The sequence below is a fragment of the Trichomycterus rosablanca genome, chromosome 10 (genome assembly GCF_030014385.1).
Source record: "Trichomycterus rosablanca isolate fTriRos1 chromosome 10, fTriRos1.hap1, whole genome shotgun sequence".
Taxonomy (NCBI): Eukaryota; Metazoa; Chordata; class Actinopteri; order Siluriformes; family Trichomycteridae; genus Trichomycterus; species Trichomycterus rosablanca.
The window spans coordinates 1,217,918-1,245,634 of record NC_085997.1 but is presented as its reverse complement, the minus strand read 5'-3'; the positions used below and the strand labels follow the sequence as shown (position 1 = coordinate 1,245,634).

The following is a 27,717-nucleotide window of genomic DNA, read 5'->3' as shown; positions in this document are numbered from 1 at the left end:
AATGTCATAAAGATTTATGTGGATGTTTTAACTCTGTTCAAACTAGCAAGATACAAGAATCAGATCAAATCAGACTTAAGTCAGGCTTCTCTAGGTGTGGAACAGCTTAAGATGGACAGTCTAACCTATACTGACAGACCCTACAAAGATTTATCCTTGTCAAGTTAATATATAATTATTTACATGAGTGTTAACAATCAAGAAATTAAGATCAATGTTTACATCATGAATGATCCTAAAACATTTTAATATTATATTACTATATTTGTATTTGTTGCTAATTGTTAAATGACCTTTTCCTTGAAAAGGGGGGTTGAAGACTTTTTAAGGCACTGCAAATTACATTTATGGACAACTTTACAACTACTCATTCGGCTAGGGTTGTTGTCATGCATGAGGAAAACACTCCCATCCTAAATGTTGACCGGGTAGCCGGTCAGACTGACTCTCTATTTATCTGTTTATTTTTGGTGGTACAGTGGTTAACTGGTAGGGTGGGTTCTGGGAAAACTGGGTTCAATTCTAGCCTAGGCAAGACCATGACATTTAATCTTAACATATTGCACTAATTTATAAGCAATATGACACTGAACAACAATTTTAACCCTAATTACTCATGTCATTTTGTATTGGGACACCCTTTCTAATTATTCAATTAATGTTTTTCAGCTACACATTTGCTAACAGGTGTAATAAATCAGTTATGCTTCCAACTTACAAAGCTTAGTTTAAGTTTATTAGGACTGATACAGTATTTTCTTTCAATTTGCCACCCTACTGTATTTAAGTTAGCACAAAATCGAGAAATATTAATTGAAATTGACTTGTTTACTCTGTCAGGGTTACGTTTGCTTGCTATTTTTTTTAAAGCTGTGGCTCAGTGTTTGTCGCTTGTCACTTGCTAGCATGAACAATGAACTTACATCACTATTAAATTCTCAGCACTGTTTACAGTCCTAGCTGCAGGACGATTCCATGCCTAAAACTATGACTACAGAACATCGTACCCTACTCGGTGCCTTTTCTACAAACCATAGAATATCATTAGCTGAGGTTTACCGGACCTGGAGATGAGCTGGTTCAGACACTGAAGACACACATTGTGCTTTGAACCTTTTGAAGACCTGCATAACCTGTCAGATATAAGAAAAGGAAAAATATTCCAGTGCATTTCCAGATTAAATTAAGACAGATTGCGCTAGCAGTCAGCATGTCGGATACGGCCCCTCTCAGGCCACTGCAGGGGAGTTGCTCCAGAAGCACCAGTGATGCCGTGAGTGGTGCTTGTTCAGGATCAGGTCCTCCTTCTCTCTCTCTTTTCTGACCCGCTGATAGTGGTCCTCCTCCTTCAGGTACCAGACCGGAGGCCAGCGGTACTTCTCGAAGTACTTTTGGTTCTCTGTTCATATCACAGCATGCAGAACGAGAATCAAAAGCAAGTCACAGAGTTTTTTAAATCAGTGGTTCTCAACTGGTTCCCAGTCAGGACCCCTCTGGATTCATTTGTATGAACTAATTAGATTATGTTGTGTTTGAAATATCATCGTCATACCAGCAGCCTACTGGGTCATTACAGTAACCTTAACGTTCGGTCAGCTCAATCAACAAATTGCCACTCACTGGATAGTGTTTTGTTTTTTGCATTATTTCAGAATCCCATCAGAGTCCCATCAGCTTCTGACACACTAAAATTTCCCAATTTAGCATAGCCACTTAGCCTCCCGCTGCTGGGGAGACCGATGGCGTCCGAAAAGGGTATATCTACCTGACACGTACTCCCACTGACCCCTCCTTATTTGCCCGTATTTCGGCAGATTGGCACATGAGGTCAGTCTCGCACACGGAGAGTCATGCGCTGGGCTACTAACCAGGGTCCTAACACAGCGTCGAAAACCCCACCCACTTTTTAGTCCAGTCTTTTCCCACCCAGCAGACTAGTGGCCAATTGTGCCTGCAAGGTGCACCAAATCATTTCTGTGTGTATGAAGTGTGTATAATAGATACGGTAGATGAGCTATACATACACTATTTAATGCACTTACCTATCGATTTGGACTTGATCTCTTTGCGATAGTTGGCACAGATGCTGTTGTAATGAGTGCAGATGTGATGCAAGCACCAAGCAGCGAGCTGGTGAGCATTATGGAACTGTAAAACACATAGAACAGGGCAGTTTTAGTTCTGAACTGATGCTGTACAGTTATCAGTGTGGTACTGATTTATAAATAAATACACTGCCAGAACCTGAGCGAGCTCCAGGTAGTTGAGGACCTCGCCGTCTATGTCGAGGCCGTCGCGATAGGCTTTCACCAGCTCGCTCACTGCATACTGCTCTGTTGGAAACACATTCGAACACATGAGTAATGTTCAGATCTGTTCATGAACTCAGCACAGCCTTTAAAAACCAGATTTCAGTCGACAGATGCCCGGACGCCGCTCCACGCTCCACAAACATTGACGCAGACCGGTGCGGCGGGGCTGCTTAACATAGACGTCGCCGACGTTAAGCACACCGGCTGCAATCTGTGCTCAGTAGCATCGTCTTGTTTTTTTTCCGTAGCCTTGACGTCGCTTGTTGCTAAGCGACAAGCAGCATTTTGACCTAACTTTGTACCATCCACATGGCTTTGGTCTGTGCTGTGCTTATGGATGTGTGTGTGTGTGTGTGTGTGAGTGTGTGTGTGTGTGTGTAACCTGTCAGGGCGATGAGGCGGGGAAGGCACAGTCTGTTCGCCAGAGCGATTAACTCCATTGGGTCCAGATCGGCCATGGGTGAAATCTGATTGGTGTACAGATACTCCAGCACTGCCTGCATACACGACCTGCTGGTGTTGGGGAAATAGACCTGGCAACAACACACACACACACACACACACGTATAAGTATAAGGGTCAGTCACATGACATGCATTTTAGCTCCTGCATCATTTGGTCATGGGTGCACTGGGTTCCAGAAGCAACATATACACTGGTATACATCAGAATATCACTCACCCAGTACCAGAACCCAGTAGTAGGTAAGGATCAGGTAATAATTCAGTTAGTATCTGTGAACTTGGCATGTTTTGTCCTGGGTTTTGTCTCTAGGTGGATTAGCTACCCTAATGTGCCCCTTGGTATAATGGGCATAAGTGCATAAACAGTGTAAAGCATGTACTAGTGTAATGTAATGGTTGGAGCCCAGTGTTTTGGATCAGTACTGATCTATAATAAACCTGACCAGGATGAAGAGGTGCCCTAAATTAATAGGACAATATTCTTTGCACCTTAGAGACCACAAATAAACTTTTAATAGCAGTAAATAATGTTAAAAAATAGTTTTTTTAAAAGGTGTGGTAGCACCACGTGGCAATTGATGGGTGGTAAAATTGATTACACTGTTTAGGAGTTAATTATTGCTATTTTAAAAGCTATGGCATGAATATGAACATGCTGACCGGATTATTCATGCCTATTTACTGATCGATTGGTCTGTCTGGTTCTATACCAGCGGTTTTTCATAATTAAGAACCTTGTTTAGGTACCGTTGGGCATATAAAGTACCTGTCTATGTAAAGTAGCTTAGTAAATATAGTGTAGCTTAGTGTAGCTATGCCTGTTCCAGCATGACTGTGTCCATAATGACTTGGATTCGTGGCCCAGAACCTTGAACACAAACCCTTTACACACCATTGGGATAAACTGGAAACTCAATCTCAATCCAAGGCTTTCTTGCCCATCATTAGTGCCTGATCTGATGCTGAAATGTCCAGACTTGGACTGAATTTAAAAATGTGAATAAAAATTGGGTAATCGGCCAAAAAATCTCTGGTTTAGAGCCTGAAATTTACAAAATAGATAATTAAACGGACTTGAATCTGGCCGTCATTTGCTTGGGCTGTTGGGAAGCTGGTTTCCAGGTGAACAGACTATATTAATAATCATATAACCATTTAAAATCTTGTTGTCCCTATATTAGGACAGCAGCTAAATCTTTACACCAATAATACTGTACATATAAATGTTCAGCACCAAATTCAAGTGAATTCAAGTGTCCGAAATGAAATAATGAGGAGAAATGCTTTCTATTTTCTATTTTTGGCTGCTGATGTCCGTCTTTGAAACGCTGATGTATCTACGTGACCGTCGGAACACAGAGAACGTCCTTCTCCGTGTCCTATCTCATATGTCCTGTCTGAGTGGAATCGATGGTCCGAAGACAGATATTCAGTATCTATGTCGGATTCTTTTATAGACGTTATAAACCTGCAGATTTACCGAAGAAGAAGAGAGATCGTCTCTGTTCCAGTGATGCACTATATACTCGAGGTAAGTAGGACATCGGCATTCCTAAAATAATTCTGTTCCAGTTATAACACCGGTGTATGATGGTGCCGCAGCACACCAGTAAACAGAATAAAATCAGCCGGACGTTATTTTCACCATCTTTTAAATAAATACTGGCTAATATTTAATATTTAAGACGTTTAACCCACCTCACTGTTTGCACTCTCGATGAATGAGCCTCCAAACAGGGCGGCCATCCAGTCGCAGCTAGAGATCAGCAAAGGTTTGTGGGCATTGATGGTGCCGTCATCCAACCGGAACACCACGTCTATAGGGATGAATAAAATAATTTTAAAAACACAGTTATTAACCTGTTGCGTATTTTATAAGTTAAACCTATCTAGGTATTCATCACTCGAAAGAACCATAGGACCCACGCAGAGACAAGACTCTCATTCTTTGGTGTGGCAGAACCCCAAGAGTCCTGAGCTCAATCCCATTAAAGAACGTTGGTATGAATTGGAATGCTGATTGCAAGCTCAGTGCCCAAGCTTGACTCAAATAGGCAGACATTCCCACAGGCACAAACCAAAACCTTGCCAGAAAATTGGAGGCTGTTATAGCTGCAAATGGGGGTGGGGGTTAGCAGCATAATAATGGAAATGGTTTTGAACCGGAGCGTCAATAATACAGGTCAAATATAGTAAAGTATGACTGTGCATGAAGAAAGGTTCATGGTCCAACAAGTTTATGGTCAGATAAATATGAAGATGCAACTTACCTGTGAAAGTGTCCTTGGCCAGACACTCCTTAATCCGGTTTGCTTTTCTAACGTGGAATGCTTTCGTGATCTCCTGATTCATGAATGCTTCCTTATTCGTGATGTTTTCCACCATCATTCGCAGGTCGAAAACCTCCAGGATCTCAGCAATCTGAGCAATCTTCATCAGGTCCATCTCCCTCTCGTCCAGCTCCCCGGTGTACAGGAAGCGCAGGACTGCGCTGAACGCTCCCAGGTGGATGGACTGGTCCATCTTGACCACCGTCATGAGAGCCGGCGCCCCTGTCACTGGGTTGACCACAGTTTCTTTGTGGATGCTGTGAAAGGCCTTGCTCCAAAAGGTTAAGGACAGCTTGCTGTGGTGGTACTTTCCACTGCGTCGCATTGTCTTCAGAGTCCCGTCGCTCTTGGAAGAACGTAAGGAGCAAGGCGAGAGGTTGGGCAGCACGACCACGTCTTCGTCCGTGTCCAGGCTGAGGGTCCGCATCAGGTGGTCTCGCCCGTGACGCTCCGTCGCTTCTGCGCGTCGGGAATCGGAGAGGTCCAGCTGGAAGAGGTCGTAGAACTTGGAGGACGAGGTAGACAGGTAGATCTTGTGGGCGAACACGTTTAATTGTTCCTGAATAACGAACATGACATCAGCGCAGAGCGGGGTCTCCAGCAGCTGCCTGGGACCGTCCCTGTTGTTGGGCGGACACTCCAGGATTTTGATCAACGGCGGAGGAGCTTTCGGGGGAAGGAACGGCGCCTGCAGAAGAGGCTTCTGGACCCTCCGCAGGTGGGACTTCCAGAACTGGAGGTGACGTCTGGAGATAAGGGCGGCTCGGATGGCATTGTCGAAGATGTCTTTAATTCCAAACTGATCAAAGACGCTCGTCTCGTAATAGGGTATGCCCAGCTCTTTGGCTACCTCCCGGCCTCGATCCGGGGGTAAAATATCTCCTGGTTTTATAGGCCTGTTTGAGACATTTTAATGAAGATAGGTCAAGCATACGTTGGTGAACGTTTTAAATCCAGTATCAATTTGACACTAAAAAGATGAGATACCTGGCTAAGGGTCGTCGGGCCCGATTGACGGCCTCCAAGTCCGCGTAGCGTAGATCGAGCTGACACCCTACAAGAATGACAGGGGTACGTGGGCAGAAATGTTTGATCTCTAGGTACCACATGGTCTTCACATGATGAAGGGAGTTGGGATTGGCGATGGAAAAGCAGAGAACCACCACATCAGACCTTTGGGATTCAAAAAACCAAGAGACAACGACTCAAGCAAACCGCTCAGCCTCGAACCAAGTCGTACTAACAAAAAGCAAGACATCACTCGACACAGCATGCTAACAGAATGTGCAGCGAAGTGTGCCGTACATGGCGGGCACCAAGCAGCGTCCGGAGCCGCCACACCCCAATCCTGCGATGTTTCGCTTGGCATGCAGAGGGAGGACCTGCCTGTCTGCCGATTGGTCGCAGGCCTGACACTGAGCTTCTATACAGAATGTGAAAAGCTTGCCATTGGTTTGTTTGCTCCTGCATTTTTTTTTACTGTAACACCGTCGGCAATGCTTTTACTGGGACGCCTCGGTGAGGACCGTTTCAGAGATGGAAAAAGGACAGAATACAAATAAAAGGAGGACATGCAGACATACTGACATGTTGCAGGCGTACCTTCTAGGATTGAGGTTAGTACACTGTCTATGCTGACAGGAGGGAACACCGGCAACCACTTAAGAACAGTGAACAACGTATGATCACCCTTCGTCATCGTCCACCAAAGGGATAGTGCAGCACTCGCTGACAGGGCAAGAGATGGACGCAGCTACAGCACCGTACAGTCAAACTGGAAATGCAGAGAGTTATGAAGATACTAGTGGACCAGCAGACGTACAATGTCTTGTTCATGTTTTGTTCAGGCTCCAATTGAGACAAGGACTAAGTTGCTCTATGAACAAAAACAGGCACAGTGTTCTGGAATAGATCTAAATACCAGAGTAGTCTCGGGTTTATGATTATGCCCCAATGAATCATGAAAGGATTTGTGACTGTATTGGTTTGTTTTAATAAAAAAAGAAGTTTCAGCTTCGTCTATAACCGCCACAATGCCTGAAAGGGATTTGATTACAGGATATATTAGTATTAAATCTATTATATTCATGAAGGGAAAAGGTCAACAGATCAAGCTTCCTCATCAGACTCATTTCTGCTTTGGTCTTTTCTTAGCAGCGCACCGGTTACAATTACAAACTGTGAGAATGGGCTGTTTTACCTGCCGTAGGCGAAGCGTCTGTCCTTGTGATGGTCTCCGAAGGTGTCCCACAGCCTGAGGGACACGCTGACATCGTCCACCACATCTCTGGAGCGCTCCAACACCTACAAGCAAACAGAACTACCTCACACCTGATCCTGCTGATAGGATTCATTTTGATACGGTATTATATGTTGTATTCATACATGTCAGTTCTGGCATTAAACAGTCATTTTTAATATTGAAAAAAACTGTCAAACGTGACTATTCCCCTCTAAATCATAAAACATATTTAATTTAACACACGTTCAGGTAAGTTAGAGAAGATTTACCTCCTGACAGACCCTGTACTGATCGATAGCCCAGACCGTGGGGACGTGAGTGGCCAGTAGTTGGTACTGGGTCAGGGTGGTGTTACAGGCCCGGGCGCAGATAAGCCGTGTTTTTCCCACAGCATTGTCTCCAACCACGACACACTTGATCGTTTCAACGTTGGGTCGTTCGTAGTCCATAATCCTCCTCTGTAAGCTAAATGTGGAAAGAATTTAACATTAAAGAGACTGAATGTACTCTCAGATGCAGTTCTGTGCCATCGGTATCCACTGTTCCACCTAAATAGCATTGTTTTACCTTTAGCTATGGCTTAGCTATATAACTTGAAAGCGTAGGTTCTTATACTGGTGCTCAGGTGGTTCAGTGGTAGATTATGCTAACACGATAACGATGGGATCCAGGGTTCAAATGGTCCCCACTGGTGCCACCAAGATAGATAGATAGATAGAAAACACACACAATGTGCAGTGTAGATGGATGGATTAGATAGATAGAACGATAGAAAGACGGACAGATACACAGGCAGACACACAGACAGACAGATAGATAGATGGATGGATGGATGGATGGATGGATTAGATAGATAGATAAATGGATAGCAAATTCTTTCAAACCTACCATTTTTAAAACTTGTACTAAGAGACATGAACAAATCTCCCTTAGGATAAACATTGTGGCTCTACGCTCTACAGACAAGGTCACTCGTATCCACATAGATAAGAACACAGACTTTTATCATGTTAGAAGTCCATATTCCACCTCAGTACTCACACAGTAAACTGCAGGAAGGCAGAAGAACCAAAGATGGTCTGTGAGTTTAGGTTTCTCTGTACGTGAGCCGTGAAGAATAATGACCTTTGCTCAGAGTCACAAAAGGCTCAGTGTAATACAGGAATATAATAACGCTCCCAGAATAGCCGTCCTGTATCTCGTTCTCGCTGAGCCAGACAGTTAAAAATGTCCCCTGTTCATTTCTGTACAAAAAACTACAAATAAGAGAATAATGTTCATTTAGGGGTCGTGAGTTTGTTTAGGGGTCAGGAGTTCAAGTGCCTCATAATTATCTAACATGCATCTCATTTATCTACATTATATTGTGTGTAAACATGTTTTAATTCATCCAATAGAGTTTATTTTTATTAAGCCAGCAGTTGCGAGCAGCACTGAGGTTTTCTTGACTACGAGCCACTTTGATTCTTTATCAACTAACGTCAATCCATCGATCAATATTAAAGATTTATATATCAGTCCACATGAGAACAGGAGATACTATCTATGGAACCCTTCCTTTTGACCACATGGACTTCCAGTTGGACATGATATCACAGCCGGCTAATCAGTACTATGATGAAACTTGACCCTCTCTTGACCCTTTAGAACAAACCAGCGAACGCTAACCGCCCGTGCAACCAAATTCTAATCAATCCTCATATCAGTGCAGTTATCAGTCCAGTCTGTCAGCTGAAGCTCAACCACAAGACAATATATGGGAGGGAAGGGGGTTTAAGTCTTGAGCCACATGCATGTACTTTAGTGGTCCCCAACCATTGGGTCACGGACAGGTACCGGTCAGAAAGAATAAATAATAAGAGATCACTAATAAATAATAAGAGCAGTTAAATTTCCAACACTCTTCGGGTGTTATCGTCTCCAATCACCACTAGGTGGGAGCAGCGTCACACTGATTTTCCACTCTATAGTTATTCTATTTTAAATCCCCCCGCCCCCATCGGCCCGCGAAATTATATCTTATATGAAACCGGTCCGTGGTCCGGACATTTACATTTCCGGCATTTAGCAGACGCTCTTATTAGGGATGTAACGATACGTTCTACCCACGATGCGATTCATGATACTGGGTTACCGATTTTTTTTTACTGAAATTGAAGACTAATTATGTCAAAGTTTCCTTTAATTATTTATTCTAAAAAGAAAAGAAAATCCTGTATTTGTGATTATCTTTTATTTATCTAAATAATGAATGTCCTTTTATTTCTGAGGTAGGTACAACCTATACAAAACAATTTTTAATTAAGCCCAATTTGGCTAAAAAACCCCGAATTTGGCAACCAGGCGTATAGCGCCAGTGACGTCAACCAGGCGAGATGAATAGTGCCAGCACCCTCTGCTGTTTGAAGTGAATATCGATTCCTTTTACATGTCAAATTCTGAACTGTCTTGTGGTGAATCGTTACATCCCTAGCTCTTATACAAAGCGACTTACACTACCGAGACAGTATATATTGTCCAAGCAATTGAAGGGCCTTGCTCAAGAGCCCAACAGTGGCAACCTGGAAGTGACCTTTGGATTACTAGTCTGTTACTTTAACCGCAAGGCTACAACTGCCCTACGTATGCCCTACTGCCACGCCAATGGGCACAAAGTCCCACAGACATCAGAAGAGCGGCTGCTGTTATAGCTAATAAGATCACACAGAGGTCACGCTGTTTTAATTCCATTTCTTTCTAAAATGGGACGTCCGAGTGCTTTATGAATAAGACGCCTGGATGTTTATTATGTAGTGCAGGTGACTCTCATGAGTAAATGTGTTCAGCTTGTTTGGTTATATACTTTATACTTTACTAATGCTTACTAGATTTGAAGACTGATCTGATAGTTCTTGTATAATTGCTTCTAAAGGTGACACGATCAGTAATTAAGTCTTTTTACACATTAAAATGTGTTGCAAAACGTTTTCTCTCAGTAAATGATCATTAAACCATGTTTTGTGTTGTTTAATGAATGAATGAGATAGTTCAGTACATGCATGAGATGTTGATGTTTCACTAGGTGACCTGCAAATGATGCAACCCTGTAACGTCACACTGAACTTAACAGCAATAACAGTCTCACGTATGAACACGTGATAAAACCCTGTGTTCTATTGTTACCACACAAAAGCCCATAAAAACAGTGATGATGTGATGAGCTGGAAACTCAAGGGTAAACGGAGCACACCGTGTGGACGCGCATGTGGTGTAAACAGCCCTGACAGCTACACAGTACAGGTAAGTAAACAGGTACTGACCACACACACAAACACACCTACCGGTCGGTTCCTTGGGTTTGCACGTTTTTCTTTATGTCAGGACCTGAACCAGTGCAGTAGGACGCCCCACGTCCCGCAGCATCCAGTCAAATCCAGTACAACCTTATCTCCGAACGCTAGCTGGGTGAACGCGTGGTGGTCATGTCTCGGTGCCCCTGATGCTCCGGTTCGGACCCGGTTTGTTGGTGTGTTGATGTTAATGATGCTGCGTCCTCCTGCTCCTCCAGCTTCATCCCCATTCAGACGCTCTAATAAAGAAGAATCCTCTGCAGACTCCCATTGTGACGCGGATGTGCCCGCCCACTGTGACGTCAGCGAGCCGCCTGCTATTAATAGCGGCCGTTACGGTTTCATTCAGGAAAACAAGCGCAGAGATCTGGCGCACACTTCTGTCAATCAGCGCCAAGATCTTACTGCTGTGCTCACCTGGGGGTGAAAATACAGCGCAGGGGTGCAAACTAGTCCTTAGCCATCATAAACTAGTCCTTAGCCATCATAAACAAGTCCTTAACCATGTTGTTTATCATAAACAAGTCCTTAACCATCATAAACAAGTCCTTAACCATGTTGTTTATCATAAACAAGTCCTTAACCATCATAAACAAGTCCTTAACCATGATGTTTATCATAAACAAGTCCTTAACCATCATAAACAAGTCCTTAACCATGCTGTTTATCATAAACAAGTCCTTAATAATCATAAACAAGTCCTTAACCATTATGAACAAGTCCTAAACCATCATAAACAAGTCCTTAACCATGTTGTTTATCATAAACAAGTCCTTAACCATGTTTACAACATAATAAACAAGTCCTTAACAATGTCATTTTATCATAAACAAGTCCTTAACCATGTTGTTAATCATAAACAAGTCATAACCACCATAAACAAGTCCTTAACCATGCTGTTTATCATAAACAAGTCCTTAACCATATTGTTAATCATAAACAAGTCCTTAACCATCATAAACATGTCCTTAACCATTTTGTTTATCATAAACAAGTCCTGAACCATGTTTACAACATAATAAACAAGCCCTTAACCATGTTGTTTACCATAAACAAGTCCTTAACCATGTTAAGTCCTTAACCATGTTGTTTACCATAAACAAGTCATTAACCATGTTAAGTCCTAAACCATGCTGTTTACCATAGACAAGTCCTTAACCATGTTAAGTCCTAAACCATGTTGTTTATCATAAACAAGTCCTTAACCATGTTAAGTCCTTAACCATGTTGTTTACCATAAACAAGTCATTAACCATGTTAAGTCCTAAACCATGCTGTTTACCATAGACAAGTCCTTAACCATGTTAAGTCCTAAACCATGTTGTTTACCATAAACAAGTCCTTAACCATGTTAAGTCCTTAACCATGTTGTTTACCATAAACAAGTCATTAACCATGTTAAGTCCTAAACCATGCTGTTTACCATAGACAAGTCCTTAACCATGTTAAGTCCTAAACCATGTTGTTTATCATAAACAAGTCCTTAACCATGTTAAGTCCTTAACCATGTTGTTTACCATAAACAAGTCATTAACCATGTTAAGTCCTTAACCATGTTGTTTACCATAAACAAGTCATTAACCATGTTAAGTCCTAAACCATGTTGTTTATCATAAACAAGTCCTTTTTTAATGTATATGCTGTTTAGTAGTTAACACTCCCAAAAGTGTAATTTAAAGTTACATTAACTTTAATCTTAAACAGTTTTTTACAGATTCTTCTAATGTTTTTCCCCCGAAACTAACTCAAACTTATTCATACAACATTTGTTATTTATTTTATTAAAATGATTTCAGAGTGAATTATACCTGGAGTATAACAGAAGCTATGTTGATGTTGATGTTGATCCAGTCTCTATGGATGATGATAGAAATGAATAACAGAGTTATATTTACACGTTTGACCTGATATCTTTGTTTTTGTTAGAGAAAGCAAAGCTGTGCGTGTCAGGCTGTGTCCTCCAAACGAGATTACTGAGCTTCTTGACCTGCTGAGGTTAAGCCTGATCTGATTCCTTAATATTAGATAATGTGCAGCCTGAAGGTGAAATGTGGTCCTGTTGTGTTGATTCAGTAACTCAGAGGTTAGATATTAAATCTGGGATTTTTATATGGGATAGGATTTGCAGTAATATAAAATACATTAGAAATGCATCCCTTTTTTATTCTAAGATGCAAGACGTTACACGTTGTTTACCCAGTTGCAAGGTTGCATTTGCTCATGACTGCAGATAAAACTAAGATAACTGACTGTCTTTAGCCTTCAGATTTATTTATGTGCTACGTGACACACAGACCATTATCTAGGTCTTGATCCTGAAGTCAGTCATAATAACCAGGCCTTGGGATATACAGAATCCTGCTAAGCTGTTAAAGCTCTTGACGTACTGACGGGACTAGCAGGTCACCTATTAACCCCTGGCATAGATATCAGTGAATGCTGAAGTGTAGTTTGTACAGTGTAATACAATATAGTTCTCAAAGTTTAATGCATAATATTAATAAATGATGATTATAATAGTAGTGTATGTGTGTTTATGTCAGCACTTTCTTTAAATGCCACTAAACAGAGCTGTATCGACTATCTATTAAAGGTCCTGCCATTAAAAGTACCACTAAAAACTCGTTGAAAAGCTGTAGACTGGCATGTTTATCATGTTTTAATGCCCCAAAACTACTGTAAAGCACACAGATAAATGTGTGATACAGATACATACGTAATATGTTAAGAATTTAATGTTTTGACTGACCAGATCGATTGTATTTTGATTGTATTTATGTAAAAACGTTGTATTTGTAGGTTATCAATATAAATATCTGTATATCTCAGGATAAGAGATCATAAACATTCAGTCAGGCAAGCAAACATGCAGCTTGAACACCAACCTACCTGGAGAGGGCAGCATGATGTTGGCAGCATGGATTGGGTTACATAAATGTGGGTCTTTTTTTTCGAGTCCACTGTCAGTATAAGTATTTACTTATTTCCAGATGGTAAAAGCCAAATTGAGCTTAATCAGCCTCCGCAGAGTCCGTCCAACTGGCCATGTTACGTAATCCTGATATGCTAGTAATCCAGTTTAATAAAAAAGCACTTAAATCTGAGGGTTTATCCACCCCGACATACACATTAATATACTGTATATGAATTCTCATACCCACCTCTTTTTTGTTTGCTCCACAGCTCATCTGGAACCCAGCAGTATAATTTATGCTTTTACTGCTGCACAACCTGAGCGCCCCTATTCACATTATTGCTTTTCTAAATAAATAAATGAATGGATAAATAAATTAATTAATTAATTAATTAATTAATTAATTAATTAAATAATTAAATAAATAAATTAATTAATTAATTAATTAAATAAATAAATAAATAAATAAATTAATAAATTAATTACTTAATTAATTAATTAATTAAATAAATAAATACAAAGAGGAAGCCGTGATGTACTAAGTGGAAGGTGCGTTCTGCACTCCCAAACCATAAATGACACGAGAATAAAGATACAAGATCTTTTTTTTGTTTGTTTAATTATTTATTTTACTTTGTAGATTTAGAGAGAGCATTTTACAATACACGATGAGCGCTAGTGTTCCTGGGATCTGTAGTTTACATAGAACTACAACTTGTTGACCTGCGCTTCCCTCTGCTGGTGACAGCAGGTATTACAGGCCGATTCATTACAATTACTGAATACTGTGTAAATAAATAATTATATCCATTTGTATAAATGTAGGCTTAGTGTATACATTGAGGCCTAATTAAATATTTGTCCTTTCATTGTGTTTTTTGTATTCATATATAAATACAAAGAAAACACACTGTGTGTGTGTGTGTGTGTGTGTGTGAGTGTGTGTGTATTACACATGTATATATGTGTACTTAAGTATATTCATACACATACATATACACATTACAGTTACAGTATACAGTCTGAGCAATTGAGGGTTAAGGGCCTTGCTCAAGGGCCCAACAGTGACAACCCGTAAGTGGTGGGGCTTGAACCAGCAAACCTCTGATCGCTAGTCCACTTCCGTAACCACTAGGCTACAGCTTGTCCTGAATGAATGGAATGATGTGTATATAGATATGGCTATACATGTGATGTATATATAGATATGACTATATTGGCCCAATTCAGTGTGCAATACTCTTCACTCCATCACTTTACTATGTAATACTCACTCACTTTCTTAACCGCTTATCCAATCAGGGTCGCAGTGGGGTGCTGGAGCATATCCCAGCTTTTCAATGGGCGCAAGGCACGCAGTAACATCCCGGAGTCATCCATCGCAGGGCAGACACACACACACACATACACACTCACATTCACCTATAGGGCAATTCAGTGTCTCCAATTAACCTGACTGTATGTTTTTGGACTGTGGGAGGAAACCGGAGCTCCTGGAGGAAACCCACGCAGACACGGGTAGAACATGCAAACTCCACACAGAAAGGACTTGGACCACCCCGACTGGGGATCGAACCCAGTACCTTCTTGCTGTGAGGAGACAATGCTACCATATATATATATATATATATATACAGTATGTACATATACACACACACTGTATGCTTGGAACTGCACCTCCCATTTTTACTTTCATTCATTCATTTTCACTTAAATTGTTCCTCATCATTAATAACCGCACTGTAGTAAAGCAATATATGGTTGTTATGTTTGTGCTGTGTGTGTGTGTGTGTGTGTGTGTGTGTGTGTGTGTGTGTGTGTGTGTGTTGGCTGGTTTACAGTGCTTGTGAGAGCAGTAGAAGTGCCGCGCCCACTGACTGTAGTAACACAGTAACACTGTGGCGCGGTTTAAACTTTACCTGCTCTCTCTCTCTCTCTCTCTCTCTCTCTCTCTCTCTCTCTCTCTCACACACACACACACACACACACACCTGCACTACAGCACGGTTTAAACTTCTCTTAACCATATAAACACTTATAGAGAAGAACTCGGGAGGACATCAGGCGCACGGAGTGTTTTTGGAACATAACTGATGGATTTGGTGCTCGGTTGGTGCAGCGCAGCGACACTTCAGTGAGCGACGTCCGTGCTGTTCAACATGGCTTCCTCTGGCTCAGGTGAACCCAACGGTATCCAGGTGAGAGGAAACACCCACCCTGCTTCTACATTTACTCCTGCCTTTACCTTTATTACTATTAGTTTTATTTAACAGACGATATCTTGAGAAATGTGCGTGTCTGTTAGTGCTGCTGTCGGTAATTCCAGATTCCAGGCCGCAGGTACTTGCTGGCTGGTCAGGGTTCCAGTAGTTAACATGTAGGTAAACACGATGTTCGATAAGGTGGAAGATAACCTCACCTGTGATCTGTAGTTTCCTCATTAGAGGTGCGTTTGCTAAGTCTATCATTATGGCAGCTCTGTTTGTTTTTGGTGTATCTGCCAGCCAGGCACATGCACTCATTTGCATTTCGGTGCATATATTAAGCTCACGAATGTGTAGTTTAACACGAAGTCCATGTTTTTTATTATTATTTTGTGTGTATTTTTATGCATTTACACACTTGTTGCAACTAAATGTCAGCATGAGAACTCTGCAGCAGAGGACTCACTTCTAAACCTGCTGTTATTATAATTCTATAAAAAAAACTAAGTCCAGTTTCATTTTGCTTGTGGGCTTCATGGAAAGAGAAACTGGACTTTTTTATGTTTGGCATCCAAACTCCATCATGTTTGGACATGTTTCACTTCAGAAATGACTGTGTAATACCATTATTTCTTTTCAAAATTGATGATCCTTGATCCTTTTACTGATAAACCATCCTCACAGTTTCTCCTAGTGCTTAATAACAGTCTGGAGTTCTGTTTCCCCTCCAGTGTGACTCTTCCACATTCTTTTCCCAGTAATCAAGATTCTATCATGTTGTTATTTGCACATATTACACAACTTATGTTAAACTGATTAAACCAGTAATACTGTACGACATTATCCAGACGGCATTGTTACTGGGTGCTTGGGTGGTGCACACCAGGGTTTGAATCTAAGAATTGAATCCAGCTATCAGCAACTTATATTAATAAATATTAATATTATTATCGGCAAAAATTGACCCCTGAATCAGGGGTGGCACCTCGGCTGTTGTTGGTGTGACACAGACACAAGTACACAGGTTCAATCCTTGCCTTTATTTACACTTTGTTTCACGTTTGACAGGTTCTTAGAGTATTTACGGTGTTCCTTAGACTTCCCAAGCCTCGCTAGGATGATTCCGATTCGTTTGCATACATGTGTATGCTGCACACGTTCAAGACAAATCCTTGGCTCAGTTTTGATGGTTTTCGTAGGTGTATGCCAGCACGATGCCAGCCAGCTGTTCAGCTTTCATTCGTACCTTCGTAATTAGCATGTAATTATATCTTAAACTTAAACCTGAGGATTAAGACGGATCCATTTTTGCCCCACAGCTCTAACATCTAAGTTGCTGTTGACCCATTGGTGGATTAGATATGGATAGACGTTTGGTGGAGGGCCAGACTGGGTTTTGTGGTTTATGGCTGATTTATTGTTTGAATCGAGCACAAAAACCCAGTTTCGGATGGGAACTGCATCTGCAGGAAGTCTCTCTGGAGTATCTCTGGTGCTGTGAACTGATCTGACATGTTAGATGTTGGCGCTTGCCCGGCTGTCTTTCCATTCCATCTATGGCGAGCCACTTAAAACGGGATGGTGTGTAAGTGTGTGTGTGTGTGTGTGTTCCTGTCATTGCTGACAAATGCCTACTCACCACAAGCCCAGAATCTCTGGAAGACGTCTGAAGTGCAGAAGTGGCTCCCATAACCTTTGCACTTGCGGCTCATTTTTTTCTGCCATTAGGTTCTGAATGGATCACAGTTCTGATCGCTGGATCTGTTCCAGATCACCTCTGGAGAGGCACAATTAAGCCTCTGATGGGTTGAAATAAGCCGGATACTGGCTCTGTGGTGAAGGGGAAATGGTTCCACTGTATTGTTTTCGCTCTTAAGCGTGGACAAATCCAGCCGTGCCGATGACCAGCTCCTATTAAATGGCTTCATGAACCATAACAAATGGCTTTTTTACTGTATAGGATGGATTTGTGCTGATCACTACTGTTTTTATTTGTCATTTATACATTCTTTTATTCTTTCGAAGCTGACTTTTGCTCAAGGGTCCAACAGTGGCGGCATAGCAGAGCCTGGATTTGAACCGCCAGTCTTCCAATTGACAGCCCAAAGCTTTACCCACTAATCTAACTTCAGTTGCCATTGAGTAAAATCCTACCCACAAAATGCGAGGCTGATCTACTTTATGTGATCTTTATGCACCATTGTAGTAATATGGTAATATGGTGTTGTTGTCTTGTTGTCTTGCCTTCAATTGGAATTACCGATCTGGCAATTATGGTAAACTATGGTATCCACTGGTCTCAAAACAGTGATAGGTTTAGCTATATAATAACACAAGCACTGGGTGTTATAGTGTAGTGGTTGACATTCTTTACCCTGCTGCTCTCGTTATGTCTCAGGGTTACACACAGCAGTTTCACGCTAGAATAAATAAAGATAATTCTTATTCGGGCTTTAATCTGCACGACGTTCAGCCAGACCCGGTTATCTGTACCTCCGTAGCGCTATCTGTAAGTCATCCGTTTATGAGTAGGCGAAATATTTACTTTAGGGGACGTTCTAACGTCGACTGTTTACATGTCACCAAGCGAGAGAGCTGCCATCACTGCCTGGTCGCTGTCAAAATAAAATCCGACGTGAATGTAAACCATACAGCGGCCGACACTATCAAGATGAAAGCATTTTAAATGATTTTTAGTGTTCAACAGGAAAACTAAATGTTATTTCATACATTCCGGCTCAACTTTGAAGCATTCACATTAAACGATCCACATTTTTGGAATTGAATGAATTGGAACGTTCATCCCGAGCCAGGCCTTCTCGTCCAGCAAGATTTTGGCCTAATTAAACAAAGTTAAACAAGAAATGCCAATAAATACCCAACAGGCAGTGTATAAATAGCTACTTTGCATTATTGATGCATTATTATGGGCCAGCAGCAGTTTGCTGTTGATGAATATGTAGGGATTTTTCCCCCCATTGGCCAGCCGTGCCGGACAAAATATTCCAAAAACATTTCAGCTGAAGTAGGGATTGCAAAATAAATAAATAAATAAAATTATAAGTATGTGTGTGTAAATTATATTATATAAATAATAAATAAATAAATATTATAAATAATAAATAAATATCAATGTAAATAGGGTCAGTGGTAGTGGGTGGAGCTTTGGGCTATCAATTGAAAGGTTGACAGTTTGAATCCCAGCTCTGCCATGCAGCCACTGTTGGGCCCTCGAGCAAGGCCCTTAACCCTGTCTGCTCCAGGGACGCCATGCAAACGAGCTGGGATATCCCATTGGTCTGGCTGTTCGGCCACAATAGCCGTCCGGTTGATAGCACAGCTGAGATTCAAAACCCCAGCATTTTTCAGCGATGCGCCAAGCGTCCACATGCTACGAGCTTGTTAACGTCTTTAATTGCACAGTCAGTTCCTGTCATGTGTGGAATTTAAGTTATGAGGTTCTTATCAGGGCTCAGATCTCCCGACTACGTGTGGTATTCATTTACACGTACGTAACTCGTTATATTAGTATTCACTCTGATTTAATGCACACATCCACTCGTGTGTCCGCCTGCATTTTTGCACTCATGAGCGAGACACTGCATTTATTGCATCCTGCAGTAAATGTGCCGTCTACGCCTCTAGGCACGTTTCATTTTCGTGCGCAAAATGCTTAGTGCATCCAGTCCAGTGTGTTTGTAAAGTTTAGCAATGGTGACAGAGCTGCCCGGAAAGAATGTACAAAAATATAACACACACACACACACACACACACACACACACACAATGCTTCCTCTGTGAGAAAACTTGGCACTGAGAACTTCGTAAGAGGGATGAGCCGCACCATGCATGCTTCTTCTTCTCTGGGTTTTGCCATGCAACCCTTTCAGGGACTAAAACATCCGTCCTGCTGTTTATTGTCGAACGTACAGAGGAGCAAACTCCAGACCGAGGAGCATACCTCAGAACTCGTAAAACGTAAAACCAAGAGGAAGCCCGGCGGTTTGAATGTTTGGATCTGCAGTTCCTCAGTCGTGCTGTGCTTTACGGCTCAGTGTGTCTTTTGTAGGAGCTGTGTGTGTGTGTGTGTGTGTGTGTGTGTGTAAGCAGTTACTACAAGACAGAGCTTCTATTGCAGCTAAAGGTCTGTGTGACATTTGGATACGTCCACTTAGATACTGATGATACTGTAGTCTAGCAGTTAAGGTACTGGACTAGTAATCCAAAGGTCACTGGTTCAAGCCCCACCATTGCCAGGTTGTCACTGTTGGGCCCTTGAGCAAGGCCCTCAAGCCCTTAATAGCTCAAGACGATATAATGTCAAACTGCTTTGGATAAAAAAAGCATGTGTTGTACCACCATTTATCCTGGTCAGGGTTGCGGTGGGTCCAAATTCCTTGGAATCACTGGGCGTAACACACCCAGGACAGGAACCAAATCCATCGGCCACTGGGATTCGAACCCTGGATTCAAACCCTGTATGCTGTCCGAGCGCACAAAATGGAATGTAAGGGTTAGATATATCTATGCGGCGCTCATGCCCAGGGTTGCCAGGTCTCTGTTTTTTGACCCGACAGTCCGATTTTGTGTTAAACTGTCTTTCTGTCTTGTAATTTTTGGCTTCTTCGTCAGGTGATTTCTGGTCCTGGAATGTGTAAAGTTGCTTTAAGACAGTGTCAACTGTTAAAGAAACGCTATACAAATAAATATCGAGCACCCGAGCTCTTCATTTGACGTCTCGGGAATTGATATTTTTCTCAAAATGTTACATTTGACACTTCCAAGGACCTGTCGTGTATAAAATTTACTGCCTGTTTTGTTTGGATCCAGACGCACTTTCTCTGGTGAACACGGCTTATCGTTTGATCTCGTCCTGTCGGGACCTGTTTGTGAAAGTGAAAGAAGTGTCTCTACACTCGGATGATTCTCAGCGCTCCTTTTTGGAAAGTTCTGGAGTTTTTGGTCGCGCTTGTGCTGGGAAACGCTGGGCGTGACATTCCTCTCGTGTCCTGTCATGTCTGTGTAGAGACCCGGCCTGCTGACAGCACAGCTGAGTTTAGAGTCTGGAGCTCAGTAGTGGTGCGGTGGAACAAAAGACCGCTCAGCCGCCCGAGCACTGATGATTTAATGGATTTGTCATGTAGTATTTGCTTCATGTTATTTCATTTTCATTTTTTATCCTGGTCAGTGTTGCAGTGGGTCAGGTTTCCCTGGAATCACTGTGATCAATCATCAATCATCACAATAACCAATTATGTATGTATGTACACTCCCCACTGGTCGATAGCACTGCTTGGGGTTCGAACCCTGGATCCCAGTGGTTGTGTAGCACATATGATCCCAAGAATGTCAAACTCAAGTGAAGTATGAAGGTGGGAGCATCATGATATGGGGCAGCATCTGTGTGTGTGTGTGTGTGTGTGTGTGTGTGTGTGTGTGTGTGTGTTTTAACACTGGGACAATAAACATGATAAAAAGAAAATAATAATAATAATTGTAGGGCAGTTTTAGCCTAGTGGTTAAGGTACTGAATTAGTAATTGAAAGGTTGCTGGTTCAAGCCCCACCAATGCCAGGTTGCCACTGTTGGGCCCTTGAGCCACACCCTTAACCTTCAGTACTGTACTGTAAGTCACGTAGAATAAAGGCATTTGCTAAATGCTGAAAATGTAAATGTAAACTAATGAAGCCGGACAGATTTGAGGTGAATTTAATCTGACTGACCAGTAAACAAGATAACAACCTCCAACATAAAGCCGAAATCATTTAAGAATACAAGATTTTTAAGATTTTATGTCATTTATATGTTAATATTCGTGTTAAACAAATACAGATGATTGTTTTTCATATTTTGAAGCACAGACTAAATGAAATGTGTGTAAATATGAAGGGTGTGTGCACTGGACGTTCATTAAATAAATTAAAATGAGTTTGTTTAGCTTACCGTATAATCAATACCATTCATCTCATTTGCTTTATTGACACACTGGCATTGAACTGAGTGGTCAGACTGAAGGGAGGTCAGTGTGCTTTTTGACCACTGGATGCCACTGTAGACCACCATAACAGAACCTCTGACTTTCTCCAACCATGAAATGATTTAGATTCAGAATTGAACTTGTACCATGTTCCGTCTTTATTGCTCAGGGGTCCAAAGTTGGTTTTGTGATCCTTACACCAAGCATACAGGACTTACAGACGCTATTTAATCTATAAATATCAAAAAAGTTGGGACAGTAGGTTAAACGTGCATAAGAACAAACAGACGTCATTTTGAAGTGTCTTTAATGGAAGGTATTTTGCTTAAAACAACACAAAATATTAAATATTGAATATTTTACTTTATTACCTCCTTTGATTTTTGATGTCTGCACTAAAAAGTTGGGACAGAGGAAATTTAAGACTGGGAAATTTATAGATTAAAAGGCTTGAGGTTCACCCATTTGCAATAAGACCAGTTGATTATGGAGAGTAGCGACTCGGGTACTGGACTACTAATCAGAAGGTTGCTGGTTCGAACCCCACACTGCCAGGTTGCCAGTATTAGCCTTGAGCAAGGCCTTTAACCCTCTATGCCGTAGATGTAAACGTGTTCTTCAGGGCCAAAGTGGGAAAGGATCATCATGATGGATACCATAATGAAAACATGTGGCAACTTGGTGTTTTAAATTGGCAACCGGTACGTAGATTGTGACCAGAACTGCTGGAGAAATCGAAATCAAAGGTCTGGAATGAAAGCAACTTCAACTGTAGGTGGATTTTTAATCTGACTTGAACATTTGAGGTCTGCACCCACACCACGGTAAATCTGATCTAGTGAGGAGGTGGAGGATTAAACTGTATTTAATATAGATTAATATTATTGACATGACACCACTGAGAACATCTTGGAACCCACACATGGTAAACAATACAAATAAATGAGAAATAAAGCACATTAAAGCACCATACTGTAATTTAGACCTCTCTGTATACATATACAGGTACTCCAGTGCTTATGTACCACCTTACCTGACAGATATCCAGTATGTTTAACACACTCGGCAATTCGAATGCTCTACATATGCATTCGGAGTAGAAATAAATGGTCTAAAATCCACCGAGCTGTCTCTCGGAGAGCGGTTCTTAATCCAGTCCACTCTATTTGCTCCTCATTACGTCCAGCGTGGAACTGCTGATCTTATTGATCTGGTTAATACTGTTAGCTGGACTGAACTCCTACTGCTTCAAGGAAGGCCGGCGGTTGACGCTGCAGTAGTGGATCTTGTACTGATTGGAGCGTCAGATTTATTGTGGGTCATTTATTAAAGGCGGAACGTCACAGAGAAAGACGTTTGATACCCTGGTAATGGTATTCTCAAGAGTTTAAGGCCTCGAGATCTTGAAATAGCTCAGTATTTGGGGGGCGCAGGGTGATTCCAGCTACTACAGAGCTAATTACGTTCGTTTTCCAGCAAACTCATGGGTGGTCTGATCATTTTAGTCCCGTCTGAATTGATATCTCTGCATTTCTGCCTTACCAACCCAGCATATGTGTAAAAAACAGGTCCCGAACTGTAAAATATGGAGCGTTTAGAAGTGTGTGAACTTGCAGGCTGGATTTTTAATAACAGCTAAGGGTGTTTTAAGCTGCGAATGTTCCTCAAAGATCCAGAGTTGCAGAAAAAACTAATGCATAAAGAATAAAGAGTATAAAGAGAATAAAGACCTGTATGGTCGAGAATCTTTATATTGTGAGCTTCTGTAAACAGAGCTTCTTGGATGCCCAGTTTCAAAAATGGGACGACTATATGATCCTTTCAGTTGGAACCTATCTGAGAAGGCTTCCCACAAGATATTGATGTATTTCTAAGTATGGGAATTTCTTTATGCTGGAACAAGAAAGGACCCTCCCTAAACTCTTGCTGCAAAGTTGGAAGCATGTTACAATTAGGGTGGGTTTTTTACAGTTGAGGCTTGAGTACTACAGTACAATGACACTATACAATTGAGGGTTAAGGGCCTTGCCAATAGTGGCAGTGGTGGGGCTTACTCCAGCAACCTTCTGATTTCTAGTCCAGTTCCTTAACTGAACCACATTACTTCTGTACCTGCAGATTTTGCACAAAGCAGAAAAATCGCTCGTAATTCATCTTTTCTATCTGAACCGGTGCCCGGCGTTAAACGTCCGTATCCATGGAGACAAGGAGAATCCTGACATCTTTGTGTGAATTGCCCGTAGGCCGCCGGTACCCGCGCCGCGCCGCCGGGGAGTTCAGATACAACGAGCGTCAGATCAGATACGTGGGAAGCATCTTTTCATCAGCGGTCATCAACAGCGCTTTATTCATGTGATGCCGGCTCTCGTTCTCCTGTGGAGTTACGGAGAGAGCAGAAATTGTGCAGAGGGTGGAGTGGCGAAAAGTCTGAAGAAGCACCTCGATAAAGCTTAGATCATGTCATCCAAACCGTCAATGTATTAGAAGAACATGAGAGAGACGTTTCACTTCAGCAGGGTTTGTTTATTTGCAAATAATGCATCAGTTCTGGATGTTGCTGACGTCCACCTAGTACCACCACCTATATAGATGGTCACCTTGCTATGTAAGAGAGCCCTTTTATACCCTTGCAAAATCACGAACCAGCATTGCAAAATCACGAACCAGCATTTGTCTGTGATCGTGTCGTGGCGCATTGGTGAACTGAGTAGCTGGCGTGTTGTCCTATGTGATGTATTTGCTTCCTCTGGGCTATAACCCACTTTATTTCTATTTCTGTCGGCCTGTCGGGTATCTCCTACTCTATATGTAATGCATAGTTAAGGAGACTGGTCCAAAAAATCTATGTTATTGTGTAAGAATCTTATCCTCTGTGACGGTGTGTGTGCTGCTGTAATGATAGACACTGCAAAGCAGGATATCGAACTCTATTAAATAACTCATTTATTTAAATTGCACTCGCTGTTTTGTTCTTAGAGATGAAACTACTGGGTGTTTTATAGGGCGGGATTTAGAAAAGCCTTCAGGCACATCCTGGTTTAATCAGCACGACGGAGCGCCGGGTTACACGCTGACGTTTCATAGACAAAGACAATAATAAATGACACGCCGTCCATTGTGTGACGGATCTGCTGTGCGCTACGTCACGGATGAACTGCCGTACGCGTGAATGATCGAGGCGCGGCCGCTAAAGGTCGCCCGTTACTGACCTGGGTTTTACCCGTGAACGGATTACACTCATTCATCTGAGCGTGAATGGACTGGATTAGTGAAGCTGCTTCAGGTGGTTCTCAGAGCTTAATAACACCTCTGGAACGTAACCCAGATCTGCTCGACGTTTGTTTATTTTTACAGCGTAACGCTTGAATTTGATCCACATTCGACATCTTTACTATCAGACACTCTGTGCCAGCCTGAACGTGAGCTGCTGCCTTCACTAGTAATTGCTTACAAAAAACGACAAACGTGGTGGATGAACGGAATGCGATTTGAACATGTTCGCTTAGTAAGCTAAAACTGTGGTGACGTAATCGGTGTAATCTCTGCCTAAGTAGAGCGTCTAAGTAATCTGCCTCATGAGCTCCACGTCACATTAAAATCCTCTACTGAGGAGCTGAAGTAATAAACCTCAGATAAACGTTCTCATCTGTTTATATTCCTGTTTATGGAGTGAAAGGTAACGTCAGGATTTTGCTGAATTGCTGCGACTCAAGCACAGAGTCACTTTAGTAGTAAGATGCTTACACTGATATTTTACTTCATATGCTAGTAGGTTTGTGGCTTTTTATTATTCCTGTCCTGTAGACGCAGCTTTTATATTAGAAGAAATCCGGACTGAAGCATTTTCCCATCCTATCCACGGACGGGTTTTAATTCTGTGATGGTGCGGCGCTGACACAACATGTCGAGTCACGTTGAATTATTTGTAAAGCAATTTCTCCGATGACAGATCCGAAAATCCCTAATGAGCGAGCCGAGGGCGACGCTGGCAAGGAAAAGCTGAGGAACAATCAAGAAGAACAGGATTCAACATCCAAGGATCCATGAACCCTGAAGCTCAGCAGCAGGGGTGGAAAATCTCAAACCTGATTGGCCGAAACCCATCACAGCTGTTTATTAGCCAACTTACCACAGACAGACTTGAAACTGTGTGTAAAGTTGGGACTGTTATAGCCGCCAAGACGAGGTTAAGTTTATATTAATGCACACAGCGGTACATATATATATATGAGGTCTATCAGTATGGTAAAGAGCATCCAAAGAGAAAAGTAACATTGGATAAAAGTGTTACAGCCGCTAAGACAAGGCTAAGTTTATATTTATGCACATGGCGATATATACAGTGTATCACAAAAGTGAGTACACCCCTCACATTTCTACAGATATTTAAGTATATCTTTTCATAGGACAACACTGACAAAATGACACTTTGACACAATGAAAAGTAGTCTGTGTGCAGCTTATGTAACAGTGTAAATTTATTCTTCCCTCAAAAAAACTCAATATACAGCCATTAATGTCTAAACCACCGGCAACAAAAGTGAGTACACCCCTTAGTGAAAGTTCCAGAAGTGTCAATATGTTGTGTGGCCACCATTATTTCCTAGAACTGCCTTAACTCTCCTGGGCATGGAGTTTACCAGAGCTTCACAGGTTGCCACTGGAATGCTTTTCCACTCCTCCATGACGACATCACGGAGCTGGCGGATATTCGAGACTTTGCGCTCCTCCACCTTCCGCTTGAGGATGCCCCAAAGATGTTCTATTGGGTTTAGGTCTGGAGACATGCTTGGCCAGTCCATCACCTTTACCCTCAGCCTCTTCAATAAAGCAGTGGTCGTCTTAGAGGTGTGTTTGGGGTCATTATCATGCTGAAACACTGCCCTGCGACCCAGTTTCCGGAGGGAAAGGATCATGCTCTGCTTCAGTATTTCACAGTACATATTGGAGTTCATGTGTCCCTCAATGAAATGTAACTCCCCAACACCTGCTGCAATCATGCAGCCCCAAACCATGGCATTCCCACCACCATGCTTGACTGTAGGCATGACACACTTATCTTTGTACTCCTCACCTGATTGCCGCCACACATGCTTGAGACCATCTGAACCAAACAAATTAATCTTGGTCTCATCAGACCATACGACATGGTTCCAGTAATCCATGTCCTTTGTTGACATGTCTTCAGCAAACTGTTTGCGGGCTTTCTTGTGTAGAGACTTCAGAAGAGGCTTCCTTCTGGGGTGACAGCCATGCAGACCAATTTGATGTAGTGTGCGGCGTATGGTCTGAGCACTGACAGGCTGACCCCCCACCTTTTCAATCTCTGCAGCAATGCTGACAGCACTCCTGCGCCTATCTTTCAAAGACAGCAGTTGGATGTGACGCTGAGCACGTGCACTCAGCTTCTTTGGACGACCAACGCGAGGTCTGTTCTGAGTGGACCCTGCTCTTTTAAAATGCTGGATGATCTTGGCCACTGTGCTGCAGCTCAGTTTCAGGGTGTTGGCAATCTTCTTGTAGCCTTGGCCATCTTCATGTAGCGCAACAATTCGTCTTTTAAGATCCTCAGAGAGTTCTTTGCCATGAGGTGCCATGTTGGAACTTTCAGTGACCAGTATGAGAGAGTGTGAGAGATGTACTATTAAATTGAACACACCTGCTCCCTATGCACACCTGAGACCTAGTAACACTAACAAATCACATGACATTTTGGAGGAAAAATGACAAGCAGTGCTCAATTTGGACATTTAGGGGTGTAGTCTCTTAGGGGTGTACTCACTTTTGTTGCCGGTGGTTTAGACATTAATGGCTGTATATTGAGTTATTTTGAGGGAAGAATAAATTTACACTGTTACATAAGCTGCACACAGACTACTTTTCATTGTGTCAAAGTGTCATTTTGTCAGTGTTGTCCCATGAAAAGATATACTTAAATATCTGCA

The 27,717-nt window shown here is 42.0% G+C and overlaps 2 protein-coding genes across 2 annotated transcripts in view; one reads left to right on the top strand and one right to left on the bottom strand.

The window, feature by feature from the left end:
- Positions 1–1,171: 1,171 nt before the first annotated feature.
- On the bottom strand, positions 1,172–10,869 carry rhobtb1 (Rho related BTB domain containing 1). The gene is made up of 10 exons (XM_063003470.1): positions 10,669–10,869; positions 7,618–7,813; positions 7,307–7,410; positions 6,094–6,279; positions 5,047–6,002; positions 4,475–4,593; positions 2,695–2,845; positions 2,245–2,333; positions 2,043–2,148; positions 1,172–1,399 (listed from the first exon to the last, which is right to left on the bottom strand). The coding sequence occupies exons 2-10, from the start codon at positions 7,795–7,797 to the stop codon at positions 1,230–1,232; spliced, it is 2,061 nt and encodes a 686-aa protein (XP_062859540.1). The 5' UTR covers positions 7,798–7,813; positions 10,669–10,869; the 3' UTR covers positions 1,172–1,229.
- A 4,763-nt stretch (positions 10,870–15,632) lies between these two features.
- The window catches only part of ank3b (ankyrin 3b), a 121,000-nt gene continuing 108,915 nt past the window's right edge, over positions 15,633–27,717 (top strand). The window contains exon 1 of the mRNA XM_063002668.1: positions 15,633–15,789. Coding sequence (XP_062858738.1) covers positions 15,751–15,789 — 39 coding nt within the window. The 5' untranslated portion in view covers positions 15,633–15,750. The remainder of the gene's footprint in view (positions 15,790–27,717) is intronic.

Coding starts and splice junctions, on each gene's coding strand:
- rhobtb1 (XM_063003470.1), bottom strand. CDS start 7,797: ATGGACTACGAACGACCCAACGTTGAAACGATCAAGTGTGTCGTGGTT. Junction 6,003..6,093: donor GCCCGACGACCCTTAGCCAG/GTATCTCATCTT, acceptor TGTCTCAAACAG/GCCTATAAAACCAGGAGATA. Junction 1,400..2,042: donor GATCAAGTCCAAATCGATAG/GTAAGTGCATTA, acceptor TGATATGAACAG/AGAACCAAAAGTACTTCGAG.